Source organism: Mesitornis unicolor, unplaced genomic scaffold (genome assembly GCF_000695765.1).
Source record: "Mesitornis unicolor isolate BGI_N332 unplaced genomic scaffold, ASM69576v1 scaffold3916, whole genome shotgun sequence".
Classification (NCBI taxonomy): Eukaryota; Metazoa; Chordata; class Aves; order Mesitornithiformes; family Mesitornithidae; genus Mesitornis; species Mesitornis unicolor.
In genome coordinates, this window is record NW_010190099.1 from 30,144 (window position 1) to 43,419 (window position 13,276).

Consider the following 13,276-nt stretch of genomic DNA (forward strand, 5'->3'; position numbering starts at 1 on the left):
TTTTACAGCAAAGCAATTTTTCCAACAAGTATTAAATGGAATTAAGTGGCAGGGTGGGATGCATGTTGGAGCTTGAGAAACAATTTAAATACAGAGGTACTCACTGGTGTAAGATTCTGATCATTAAATGTCTCGACAATGTGCAATCAAATCCTGCAACACACCAGTGACCTCGTCTGACCGCTCTTGGAGCAGGTCATCATGGGGGGAGATCTCAGCCTCCTCATCTACAACATGAAATGCCCCATGTGCAGCTCCCAGTGTGAATGATTTTGCCACCTTTCTGAACAGCTGCACTTTTGTCATCACGGCCATCTTCCTCCCTCAGGTACCTGCTGCTTGGCAAGATCAGTTGAGTCACTCAGGAGTGAATGATGGAGAAACAGGGTTAAGGCAACGCTTAGCAGTACAAGGTGTGAAATTATCAGTCACAGAAGTCCCAAACAGAAGCGGTGGGGTTGATGTGGAAGGGCTGTTGCAGTGGGAGAGGCGGTGCCCACCTCAGAATAGCCAAGGGGGTAGTCTATGGGATAAACTGCAATATAACCAAGGGGGTCACCTCCAGGACAGCTTATGGGATAGACTGTGACATAGCCTAGGGGACAGCTTACAGGGTAGCCCACAGGATAGCCCTGAAGTGGCAACAGCTCTCTCCTGTGAGACTTCAAGTGCCTGCTCCAAGCTGGCACAGAAAGGATGTGAAGCAAAGGCTTGCACATACCAGAAGAGTCACCTTACTGCTGGCCCTGAGGGCATTAGGAGCACCACCAGCTTTGATCTGAAAGGCCAGCCTGGCTCTAGCTCCCATACTGTCTGCAGGACCTGCTCTTTCAAATCCCCTTGGCACAGTGAACGAGCCCTGCCTGTGTGTTGCAGGGGGCAGCCAAGGTCACACATCACGCCATAGCCCGCAGGACTACATTGGCCTACTCTGCGGGTCAGCTGTGCCTCGCTCAATTTGCAGCAGGGGCCGTGGGGGGGGGGGCAGGGAAGGCAGCACCGACCCCATTACCACCAGCCCAACTCTCCCAGACCACAGCGCAAAAGAGACCAGAAGATGTTTTTGCAGCTCCTCCATCAGAAGCCTCAGAAAACACCGGTAAGTAACGCTGCAGGACGAGCTGTCTCCAGCCTCTGTGCATGCTTGCAGCCCATCAGACGGCCCCTCTCCTGCGAGGGTGGAGGAGCCGCTGCCTCCAAAACTCTCTCCCCTCTGTGAGCGAGCGTCACCCATCACTGCCGCCGCTGCTTCAGCTCCCCACAGGCACAGGCACTGCAGCACAGCACAGACACGCAGCAGATGGCATTTAGCGTTCGCTCAAAAAACCAACCGTTGGGTGCTCTGCTCCCTGCTGGTTTTCGGCTGCGCCTTCCCGTGGAAGGCGACTTTGCCAGGATACTTCACGCTCCCTTAAATAACAAACTCCTTCGCTCTGGGGGTGACAGGGATGGCATTGGGTGAGAGAATGGGTTTTACGCTTTCTTCGTGTTTCTGGAGCTTACAGGGAAAATAAAGCTGCTGCTTTTTTCTTTCTGTCCTGGTAATGATAACAGGAGGGATGTGGAAATTAAGCTGCGGAGTTTGGGCTGAGACGGTCCGAGCTCCGGTACAGGGCACAGCTGGGAGCCTGTCACACCACTTGCAGGGTGCAACCCAGAAGGGTTGGCACTAATGAATAATTCTGTCCTGTTTCAGCATAAAAACAAATGACATCTCCCCACTGTGATGAAGGAGCCTTTCCCCTCTCCCCAGACCCCTGGGGGATAAGTGCCACTTGCTCTTGTGTGTAACAGGAGCTGGTCAGCCCCGGGGCCAGAGCCACAATGCGGATGCCCAGCGGCTTCCAGCCTTATGGCCAAGAGGGGTTGTTGCTATGGGAATCGGGAGGGCACTCACAGGCAGCATCTGGAGCTGTGTCTGTCCCTGTCCCAGGCAGCTGGATCCGGAGGGATGCAAAACTAAAAGGAGGTGGCAGAGAGAGAGAGAGAGAGAGGCACAGCAAAATGCATGCATGTTAGAGGAGGGACCTTCCCAGAATGAGAGTACAGTGGGATACAGAAGAGCGGGGACACCAAACTGTCAGGCAGCGGTGGCTCGGCTTGGTAGAATAAACCTTATTTTCTGCTCTGTTTGACACTGGAAGAAAGTCCAGTGAAAGCCCAGCTATAGCAAGATGGGATCTGCCTCCTCAACTTACCGGCCCAAGTGTATTTACTTGGATATTGATGGAAGAATTCAAAAGGTACTTTTGCTGTTTTTCACAAAGTAGCGTCTCCGGACGCAGCAGCAGCAGCAGCAGCGGGCAGTGTTTGCTGCACGACCTATTTCTGTAGCGCGAGTTAGATGCGGGTTTGCATTCAGCACTGTTGCGGGCTTCAAATCTCGTTTTAAGGGGAAGAGAGGAGGGGGGATCTTGAGCGTCTTCTGCTTTGTACACGGATGCTTATTTAAAGGGGAAGGGGAGGCTGGCAGCAGGGGAGGGCTGGGCGCTGCCAGCTCCCGGTGCCGGATGGGGATCCTTGGCTTAGCTGCCGGGGAGGCTTCCTCTCCCGCAGGAGCATCACGATGTGTTTACAAAGTTTTGCCTGCGGAGAGGTTTTCACCCAAGCAGTGGGAGCCAGGAAGCACGGCGTGCCGAGTTATTTGGGGATTGCCTGCCAGGGGGGGTTTCTATCCACGGGCATTTTCCTGCCGCCACGCCGAACGGCAGGCAAGTGCCCGGCGGCTGTGCGGTGGGGTGTGCTGCTGCATTGCCGGGGGGCTGCAGGGTCCCCACCACCTTTGCCAAGTTGTTCGTAAATGGCGATAAACGTTAATTAAAAATTTCACTTCCATTAGCCTGCCTTGTTTGCTTAACCACGGTTCACAGCACAGGGAAAACTGTGGGAGAAATGTATTCTGGCTAAGAGGGAGAGCTCGCACGCTGTCGAGCTGGCAGTCCCCTGCTTTTAAACAGAAACAATGCCGCTGCCTTTTTGTAAGTCTTTTTTTTCTTCTTTTTTTGTCAGGAATTCTTTGGCCACAAACCAAGTGCCTTTTTTTTTTTTTGTAATACAGAGCTACTGCAAGGCTCAAGAACAAGTAAACTCTGGCTTGCAAAATTGAAATATCTCTCTCTCTCTTGTTTTCCTGCTCTAAATTTTCCTTTCACCCAGCCTCGCCTTTTGTTTCTCCTTTAAAAAGAAAGAGCAAAGATACCCTTCCCCTTCCCTCCCCTTTGCTCTATGAGTGACTGCAGAAACTAGGTAAAGGGAGAGCTGATACTCACAGTCCCATCCCACCACGCACGCCTCCGTCGCCTATGATCCCTCTGCCACTGCCCTGGAGACCCACAGCGACCACCAAAGTCCTCTCCTCAGGAACAAGACCTTGGAGAATCCAAATCTGTGCCAGGTTCCCCAAAGCTCCCCTTCATCCATCTCGCAGTTTGGATGTGATGGTGCTCCCCTGTACCAGCTGAGTACTCTGCTGAGCCGAGGCTTAGTGCGTTGGTTGCCTGGCGGCCCCAGAAGCAAGGCTTGCACGGAGCTCCCCGGCACCTTCACAGTTCAGCACGAAAACGTTTCGGTACTTTGAAAGGGTGGCGAGTGTTTCCGTAGACGTTGGTAAAGCACATTGTTTGTCATCTGTGCTAGTTTAGAAAAATAAAATGGCGTTTCTCAGAACTAGTCTCTGGAGAGCACATTTGATGCTAAAAATGCAGAAAAGGCACAATTGCTTAAGCAAGCAAATGCAAACTCAGGCAGTATTAAGGGGTTGGGGTTTTTTTACTCGATAAATGTTATCTTTCTTTTGTCAGATGTGAAATTCCATCTGTGCATTGTTTGGATGGATTCCTGCAGAAAAAATGCTGTGTAAATGGGGTTCACCCAGGGGTAATCAGGGCATATCTCAGATTCTCGTGCCTCCTCAGTAACAACATCACTAAGAAGAAAAAAAAAAGCCAAAACAATCCGTAATCTTCCAAGGAATGCAGTACTGGAGGCTTCTAAAGGGAACTCGTTAAATCAATGCTAAGGTACTCATCGACCCAGTAATGAGGTATGAGCTTCATTGTAACAGCACTTGTTGAGTTTGAAAGGGCTCAGCTCCAACTTGCAACTGGCTTGCTGGACATGGCAGAGTCATGCAATAGAACTGGGCATCCTACAATAGTGCTAGTTGTGATGGAAATTATTCAGAGGTAATTTGGTGTTTCCATGGCCTCATCTTGAATTTTTACCAGTGCAGCCACAGGGCATACTGCCGACTTTGAGAGAAGCTGTTTTGCCTCAGCACTGGGGTAAATGAAGGGACAAACCAGGCTCAGAGAGCCACATGCTGCACTCCCTGAGGAACCCATGTGTTGCAGATGAGCGCTTGAAAGTGCTCTGTGAGAGGAGCATTGAATTAAGCTAAGTAGGTTTGTGTGTCGGCAGGTCCCGAAGGGCACAGTGAGGAGGGCAAAGGGACGTGGCAATTGCTGGAGGAGGGTTTGCTGGTTTAGAAACTCTCCTCAGGAGTCATTGAAGTAAAGGAGGTACCATCAGCAGGGGTTGAACACAGAACTTGTGCCCAAGGCCAGCACGTCCCAGAGGAAACACTGAGGTCCATACCTGCAAGGCCAGTGCCATGAACACCCAGGAGTCCGGTAGCCTCCTGTGGGAGGGTGGTGGGAGACTGGGAGCAGAGGGGAGCCCAGTCCAGTGCTGCTGTGCATCACTCCTAAATCCCACTGGGTAAACCGAGCCCTCGCCTCCATAACTTCCTCAACTCCTGCCCTTTCCCTTCACTCCCATCCTGCCTGCACCCACAGAGGCTCCCAGTCATTTGTCACAGTTAGATAAATTCGTCTTTCAGAGGTGTGGGCAGGCATGAGATGTTCTTCACCAAAGCTGATCACAGGGACGGGTTTTCTTCCAGTGGGCAGAGTTGACCGAGCATCTCCCCATGCTGGGGCAGCAAGGGCTCTGCTTTGGAACGGATGTGAGATGACCCCCCTGCCCCAGCCCAGCAGATAACAGCCATGGAACCCCACAGGCACTTGAGCTCAAGGTCCCCAAAAGGGGTGGCTTTTGTCTCCACCATGGGAAGGCTTTGGGCTGCTGGTAGCTGTGTCCCAGCCAAGAGGCAAGAGATGGGGGTCTCCCCTGAGGCAGCCACCTGCCCGAGCTGCTGGAGGTAGAGCTGAATGCGAAGCAAGAGGTGGAGGGGACAGCCATGCTGATGGAGAGGGAAGATCAAAGGCTCCACAGTGTCACAGCCGTGCGTTGAACCGGGGCTTTGTGCAAATTGGCTTCAAAGAGGTCACTTGTTCTCAGAGCTGACTGAAAAATGAAGTTACAGCGTAATGCGCTTCCTACCCAGTGCCTACGTAAAGGGGACGCATGCCTGGGGGAAACTCAGTTTATTTATTTTTAAAGGATCCTCTCGCCCAGAGACATGCAGCAGTTCATTACCCGCTTCCCAAACACAAACTCCCTCTGCGCTTCCCACACGTGCCCGGGGCTCAGCGCACCCGTGAAACATGTCCCTGTCCTGACTCTGCCACAGCCTGGTCTGCTGCCAGGCAAAGGAGAAGACAGCGGGACAGGGGAAAGCCATGGCCCTGTTTCATTTAGGATATGGGGATCTTGCAGCACCCCTGTGGTGGTGGCTGGAGTGCTCGTTGTTTCTGGAGTGCCAGTAGATAGCCTCGAGCACCCAAACCCCCAACCAGCCAGTGGAGAAGTGACTTCTGCTGCACCAAACTTAAGCTAGATCTGGAGTCTTATTTTCCTTCATAACGCTATTAACCCTTTGGCTGCGTTTTTAAGAAAAATTCCGATTGAATCTGTTTCAAATTAAAAATCCACCAGCAAGAAAATATTCCCCAGCTCATGCCCAAATATTTTTCCATGAAGAAACTACTGGGGAACATTTTCTTTTGAGCTTTGAGACTTAAATGGTAGCAGAGCAGAACCAGCCAGTGGCCTTATTCCCAGGTGGGTGGCTTCACGGCTCTCATTTTCAAATGTCACAGGGTAGTGGCTTTGCTCACAGAGCTGTAAGGAATTCCTCTGAGAAAAATGCTTAATTCGAGAGGATTTCTGTTTCCAGTGTCTTAATCAACACCATATTTGTAACAAGGATGGAACATCAGCGGGGTACAGAGCCTGAACTAGCTGGATAAAAGAAAAGGACTGCCGCCTTTGTCAAGGATCCCATGAAATCACTCGGGATGGTATTTTCAAGTAAAGAATTTCAGAGTCATTTTGCTGGTTTAGTGAGTCATTCTGTATGCCAAATAGAGAAATGAGCTTCTCTTTTTTTTTTTTAATCCTCAAATAAATGTATTGAGTTCAGCCTTTCAGGGTGTCTCCTGTACTGACCTGTGGAGCAGGACACCGATCCATCTACAGCCATTGCTCCTTTTGGCCCGAGGTCCACAATGAACAGAGCAAGGCTAAGACTGCATTTTGGTGCTGTGGTTATTGCATGGAAACCTCAGCGCATAGGAATAATTTCTGTCATGTGAGCTTTTCTTTTTAATTAGAACAACAGCAACTGTGGTGTAAATGCCTAGACTCTAGCAAACCCAACAGATTTTTCCAAAGCTTACTATGCTATTTTTAACACGCCAAACTGGATTCAGATTAAAACCGAAACACAACAGAAAAATAATGGCGTGATGTTCAAGGCAATTAAATATTTTTGCGTCCCCGTGACTCTTGGCATGGCAGGGCAAGTGTGCTCTGCGGTGCCCTGGACCCCATACCCTGTCTGTTTGGACCAGGGATTTAGGGCAGCACCCTTTCAACTGCCAGCTGCCACAGAGATGTGCAGAGGGAGGGCTGAGAGGACAACTGGGACATGGGCACCTCTGGAGACTGCTCTGCCTGTTCGGTGTTTACAGGCTCTTCCCATCCATGGACAAGCCAATCCCAAAACCTGCTTTAGCACGATGAGGCATAAGTGTGTTTTTGTGGGATCAAGGCCATTTCCTTAGTGCTGGCAGACCTCTGTGGGTGAGGGAGGGTGCAAGGTAGCACAGCCTGAGACTGATCAGTGGTCTTGGCTAACCTTGGCTCTGGGATTTTAGCTGGCCCCAGTGAATTCAAGGTGGCTGCTAGATGTTCTTCTTGTAAAGCAGCAGGGTCCTAAAAGCTCCATCATACTACAGCACATAAACATTTTAAAGAGTAAAAATGGCTTAAAAACAGGCTTTTTAAAAAGTGAGAGAAAATGTCCTACTCGAGGCCTCTCTCTCCCCCCCTACCCTCCTCTTTCCTCCCAAGTAAGGGCTCCTCAGAACATTTTAGGGGGTCAAACAATAATCCCAGCACAGCTTCGCAATCCCGGCATAGCTCCATAACTCTTCTGTACCCATCACCCAGAAAGGCTCATTCACTGCTGTTTATCTTTCTGAAGCCACATGCAGTCTATCATGGTTATCACTGTTTATGCTCTCGTTAGCCAAGGCACAGTGCAAGTTCAATGCTCTCCTGCTAGCATCACCTATGGATTCAGGCAAGCCGACCATAGCAACTTATGCTACTCATATACAACTCCTCTGGTATAAACGAGACAAAACCATTTTGTTTCCAGACCCCTTCTAGTGAACTTACTCCCATAGCTGCCAATAAATCGGCCTTTCACTGGCCTCTCACCATACGTGCTTTTCCTTACTACTGTTAACTAACATTAGCCTCCTAAGAGTCCTATATTATCAAGCGTGTTGTCATGTCATTACATTAAAAACATTAATTGTGGGAGCAGTTTTGAAACAAGCAGCCTAGCTTCACTCACACTGAGTGAGGACATTTAGTGCTAAAGCATCCTTATTATCCAGTTTACGAAACATTTCAAGCCTAATGCATTAATGTGCTACAGGGTTAATTGCACTTAGTACTCCATTAGCAGCAAATGCATGCCCTTTTTATGTTAAGAAAAGCCAGAGTATAGACATTTCTGTTATTTGTCAAAGATTGAAATACTTCTATGTCTGCTGCAGAAAATAAGGAACTTTCAGCTCAGCCTCCCATAGTCAGCCTTGCTGGCTCCTGGTTATATTCTGCCATTAATCATTAGTACTGAAAGACTGAATATTAGCAGTATGTCCCTTACTATAGTCAGTAGGTTGCACAAAGCTCTCTTTAATGTAAACTCACTTCTTCTATGAGCCCAGATAACTCTAAAAAGTAATGAGATCCTTCCTGGCTCGTAATGAAAGAGCCAACCTCTGCCACGCTGTCCTTCTCAGTGGTCGTCCCAGATTGCCCTAGGAGTCACACGTGTGAGTGTATCGTAGACGATTTCTCTTTCCCGAAAAGAGGAAGAAGCTCTTTTCCCATAGGTCTCTGTTCAGGGATGCTATAGGGATGGGAATTGTGACTTACCATATAGCCACGTGCCTTGGGATCCTGATACGTCAGCTCTGTCTGGCAGCTCCTGTTGAAGCATTGCATTTTAGAGTAACGTATATAATTAGGAAAATAGCAGGATTCACCCCACTTAACCGTTAACCGTAGCCATCTAAAAGTTAGTGATGACTGCTCTAAGCGAGTCACGCAGGTTCCCCTGCAGTCATTGGGGAGGTGGGTGGTGTCTCCAGAGGATGATTCATCCCATCTTAAACTGGGTTTCGGAGATGTGTGGGCTGATTTACCCTTCGGAAGCTGTCCTCTTTCTCTGCTGGCAAGAGAGGGAGTCAAGCAGAGCAACATGCATGAGATGCCAAACCGGTAGATGGTTAAAGGTACGTCGGACAAAGCCCACCCATACTTTTCACTTTTGTGTCGTGTTGAAATGAACGTTGTCAAGCCACATCATTGCATGAAGGTAGATTTGAATCAGCAGGACCGCAGAGATCTGGCTGCTGGAAATTAAACATCCACTGCACTCCTCATCCTCTGGCAGAAGGGGTTTTTGAAGAGCTCAGGGGAGCTTTTGTTTTTGCTTGAACTCTCAGCTGCAGGCTCTCATCTTTGCTTCCCCACACATGCCCATGCACTCACACACTTATTTTCTGTCCTTCTCTTACAGGAGCTCCTACTGTATCAAACAGATGGCAATCTGGAATACTGTTTTTAATACTGCCTAGCTTTTGAAGCTTAAATAAATGAAACGTTTTTCCAAATATCAACTGTTAATTAGTACAAAGAATAAAGAATAGACAGATAGTTTGGTTATAGTTGAGCTCGTGCATGGTTCTATCTGAATTCAAAGAGTAAGAAACCTGGAAGATGTTTAGATATGGGATTTTAGTGAAGGCTTTTGTTGGATGTTGGAAACTATGACTGCTGGGTCATTTATCGCTATTTTTTGAGGAAGACATATTTGCTTCCACGTTTAGAAATATGAAGTGTTTCCAGCGATTTCTACAGAGTGGTATCTAAAAGTTCCGGATCCTGCTTCATTTTGATACGGACAACAAAGACCACTGGAGAGACAGGGAAAATCACAATCAAAAATTTCACGTCAGCTTTCTGCCTTAGCAATTCAGAAATCCTCCGTGAAAGCTGCTTTTACAGAAGCAGCAACAATTTTCACAGTCCATGCAAGATACATAACTGAGTTTTACCAGACTCTTCTGACACACTCTCCTCCAATCTCATTAGTGAAAGATTATCATTTTAGATTGTTTCAACTCTGCACCTTCAGCCCTGACTCTGAACATTGCTCACTGAGCTGAACGGAAGACATCACCAAGTGCTAAAAGTCTTGAACACAGCAGGTTGAGACCAGCAAAAGGAAGTAGGACTGGAGACTGAGGGTGCATTGGCTTTAAAAAGATTTCTGCATTATTTATGTAGGAATTTTACTAAGGTAAAAAAAAATATAAAAGACAAATGCAAGTTAAATTCTTCAGAGAAAACCCAATTACCAACAGCAGATCAGAGCAGGATAACATTCCAGACAGGGTTTGCAGTTTACAGAGGGGATTAGCTGTTCTGAGGATCAAATATAGAACAGAAATTGGATTTGTAAGCTGTGTTTTCACCCACCCTATCTGAAAGCAAAATATAATGTGATTAGTTGTAAAATGGTAGGTTGCAGAGTATGCGCACAATGGTCCCTTAGTAATATCACCATCATAGTCCTTAATATTGAACTGCTCCTCTGAGTGGGAAGGCCAGCCAGAGTACTAGGGCTCTTAATCCCTACTCTGTCTGAGATGAGTTTTTAAATCCTTGTCCTTGACCAGAGATGGATGCTGTGGATTAAGAGACAATGTCCCCTCATTTCAGAGGAATAAGTTTCAAAAAATGCAGAACTGTCTCCAGGAAAGAAACCAGTCCCACAGAAGTGAACTCTGGGCCAGGAACCAGGCATCCCCACCAAGTCACGCTGTCCTACTTCACAGTCACTGCATGCTTCATCAAAATATTATTTCCACTCCAAAAAGCCTCAGTTATTATTCATTCTGCTTTTCCCCCTTTTGCTTCGTGTTATTTTCAAGGCAGTCAGACAGCATTCCCCACTTAAATGGCTGCTTCTTGGTCTTGATGGAGACTCACTGAAACAGCCAAGCTAAGCATTCAGAGAAGACTAGTTTTCCTGTCATTTTTTTCTACGCATGGTGGAAGTTTTGCTAACAGTAACAAGGGGAGAAATATGAAATAATGTTGACTCTCAAACAGGAGAAACGAGTTGTTTGCAGGTGCTGCATCACTTTCGAGGAATACGTTCTTTTCCTCCTGGCACATATCCAAGTGCAATGCAATTAACAGGGTTTCTATGTGGGTGACTCTTCATGGCATTTAGTCATCAATCTGCAAGCTGAAGCGGAGGCCTGTGTTTTCCTTTCCCATGCCCACAGTGTATCACCACTGTGAATCTACTTACACATGATTTTGGCTCTGCCTTTGCTTTCAGAAATGGACCTGTCAACTGAGTGTCTTGTGTTGACCGGTCTTGCAGGAGACTCTCATGCCACCAGGCAATATTGGAGCCCGTGTGTCCACTCTTTCTTGTAGGACATGCATCAGGAGCTGCATCCCTGGCTTTCTTGGGCTGTGCTGACCAGCGTGACTATGCACTCTTTTGACCTGTATTATGGGGAAACCTGTCTGTGCCCTATACATGCATGATCTTAGCCCTCTACCACAGCTGTAGAAACTGTTGTGGTCTCCTGTTTGGCCTCTGTTATGCTCCATAGCAAGGTCCTGCTCCTGTCTGAAGCAGTGATTTCTTACGGAGCCAGGCATTAATGCAGGGAGTGAGGTGCTGTGAGAAACGTCACAGCAGTGGCTTGCCATCCAGCCATGGGAACAGGGACCTAAGCAAGACAATGACTGTGGGTCAGAGATTGCTGGGATAGATTTGAAAGGAGATGAAGCCCCTCAGTGCTGACTGTGGGTGTGGATCAGACCCACAAATAGTGCCAGAAAAGTACCATCACAGAGACCCAGGCTGAATAGCAATGGCTTCGGGTCATTTGCCCAAGCAAGGGAATGGGTAAGATGTCCCAAGCAATGGGACTTCATGGGACTGGGTAAGATGCTCACTTCTGCAGCTCGTGCCAGCAGGGCTGCCTATCCTGAGAGCTGCAGGACAATCATCTTCCATGGTCACAGGAGAAACCAAGTGTCCCAGCTGGCTGAAGTATGGTTGCAAGCCCAGTGTCACTGGGTTGCCTTCGTGTTGCTAATGTCCCTGCAATGATAATGGACTTTAGGCAAATAGGATTCCTATACTGTGCCGTAGCCATCAATAGTGCACAGCACTGTCCTCCCATCTCTCCAAAATACACTCCTGTCGTATTGCATCAGCACAGCTGACATGGACTTCATTGGGAGCACAAACCTGCAGGCAATAACAGGAACAATCTCATATTGCTGGAAAATGTCTGAGACTGGCTGCTTTGGTTTAGAACAGAAGGAAGTTGGTCAGAAAAGCTCAGCAGGTTGCAACAGAAGAAACTTTAGTAACATATGCTCTTTAAAAAAAAAAACCCAACAAAAACACAAACACAAACACAGAAAACCAAAAACAAACAGCTAAGGACAACCATCCTGAGATTAGCATCAAAGTGTGGTGGGTGATTCACAAATCCACTTTTAGCAAGCTAAAGTAAAAATGCCAAGTATGGAAAACTAAAAAGCATGTATGGAGATAGCTCATGATGCAGTATCTACAAGTTTTGTTTTGTTTCCCACTCTTTCACTATTACATGGAGTAAAAGGAAGCATTAAAATTCATCCTCAAAGCATTGAAATCTCCTGCTGCTTTCTATGAGTCAGGCTGGCTTTCTTAACTTTAATGTTTTTTAATATTTTTTTTTATTTTTTATTTTTTCATCTCTTACCTGTCCTGGTCAATAATAATTGATTTCCAGAATAAGAAATCTCAGTACGTGAAACAGCACTCCTGGCACATCACAAGCCTTTACCCTCTGTTCAGCTGCAATTAACATCATCTGCTTAGTTACTTCATGTACCAGTGGTTTTACCCTCCAATACTGCCAGCCAATTTTAGCAGCTATCTCTCCAGTAGGGTGCTGTGTTCTGCTAGGAGCAGGGTTTCAGCCCTATCTGAACTTGCTTGGCTATGTTTTATTGCTTCAATTGCTGCTGTATTTTAATAACCAAGGGTCAATCACTGGGCAAAGCAGGCTTTTAAAAGCACACCTGGGCACTGATCCCACCCATTTCCCCAGCAACAGTTCCTAACTGCCTCAGCAATCAAGTGCCTTGTTATTTTATTAAGTAAAGATATTGCCTGATGTGATCTCATCTGGGTCAGAAAAGAGGGAAGGTGGGTGCAGGCACACATATCGGTCACAGCCACCTCTTGAGGTGACCAATACTGCCCTCTTTTCTACCACAAAACCCCTGGCACTTCACTCAAGAGTAAGAGGGCTCCTCTCCACCAGTGGAAACTGAGATCTGAAGCCTTGCTTCAGCATCAGCTCAAGTGTTGGGTGCATTTCACAGCAGGACTCCACCAGGCTGGCCAAATCTTGCAGTTTTTGTCCTGACTCTCCCAATACAGCAGGCTCACAATGTCCAGAGCTGTGAGAAGGCTTTAGCAGCTCCCCATTAGCAGAGAATCCCTACGGCTCTCTCACGGCCTCACCATTGTCAGTGGCAGAGGTCAGGGTCAGCATCACACAACACCTGCAGGTAAGGGATTTCCCCTGGTGTCTGGAAGGCACCTTAGAAAAGGCACATGGGAACCATGTTACCACAGCACTATTAAGATTGAGGAATTAAAGCATTCCAAGTCCAAGATCTCTGCAATGAGGCTGCAGGCTTAATTAGCTCCTGGCACCTATGCCTTTCGGAAGAGTCTTTAATTAGATGATGACATGCT

General features: G+C 47.6%; 1 protein-coding gene across 4 annotated transcripts in view; it reads left to right on the top strand.

Moving 5' to 3' along the window:
• Window positions 1-2,174: 2,174 nt before the first annotated feature.
• The window catches only part of PDE9A (phosphodiesterase 9A), a 49,669-nt gene continuing 38,567 nt past the window's right edge, over window positions 2,175-13,276 (top strand). For all 4 annotated transcript variants that reach the window (XM_010186277.1, XM_010186278.1, XM_010186279.1 and 1 more), the window contains exon 1: window positions 2,175-2,243. In XM_010186277.1, the coding sequence (XP_010184579.1) occupies window positions 2,175-2,243 (69 nt within the window). The remainder of the gene's footprint in view (window positions 2,244-13,276) is intronic.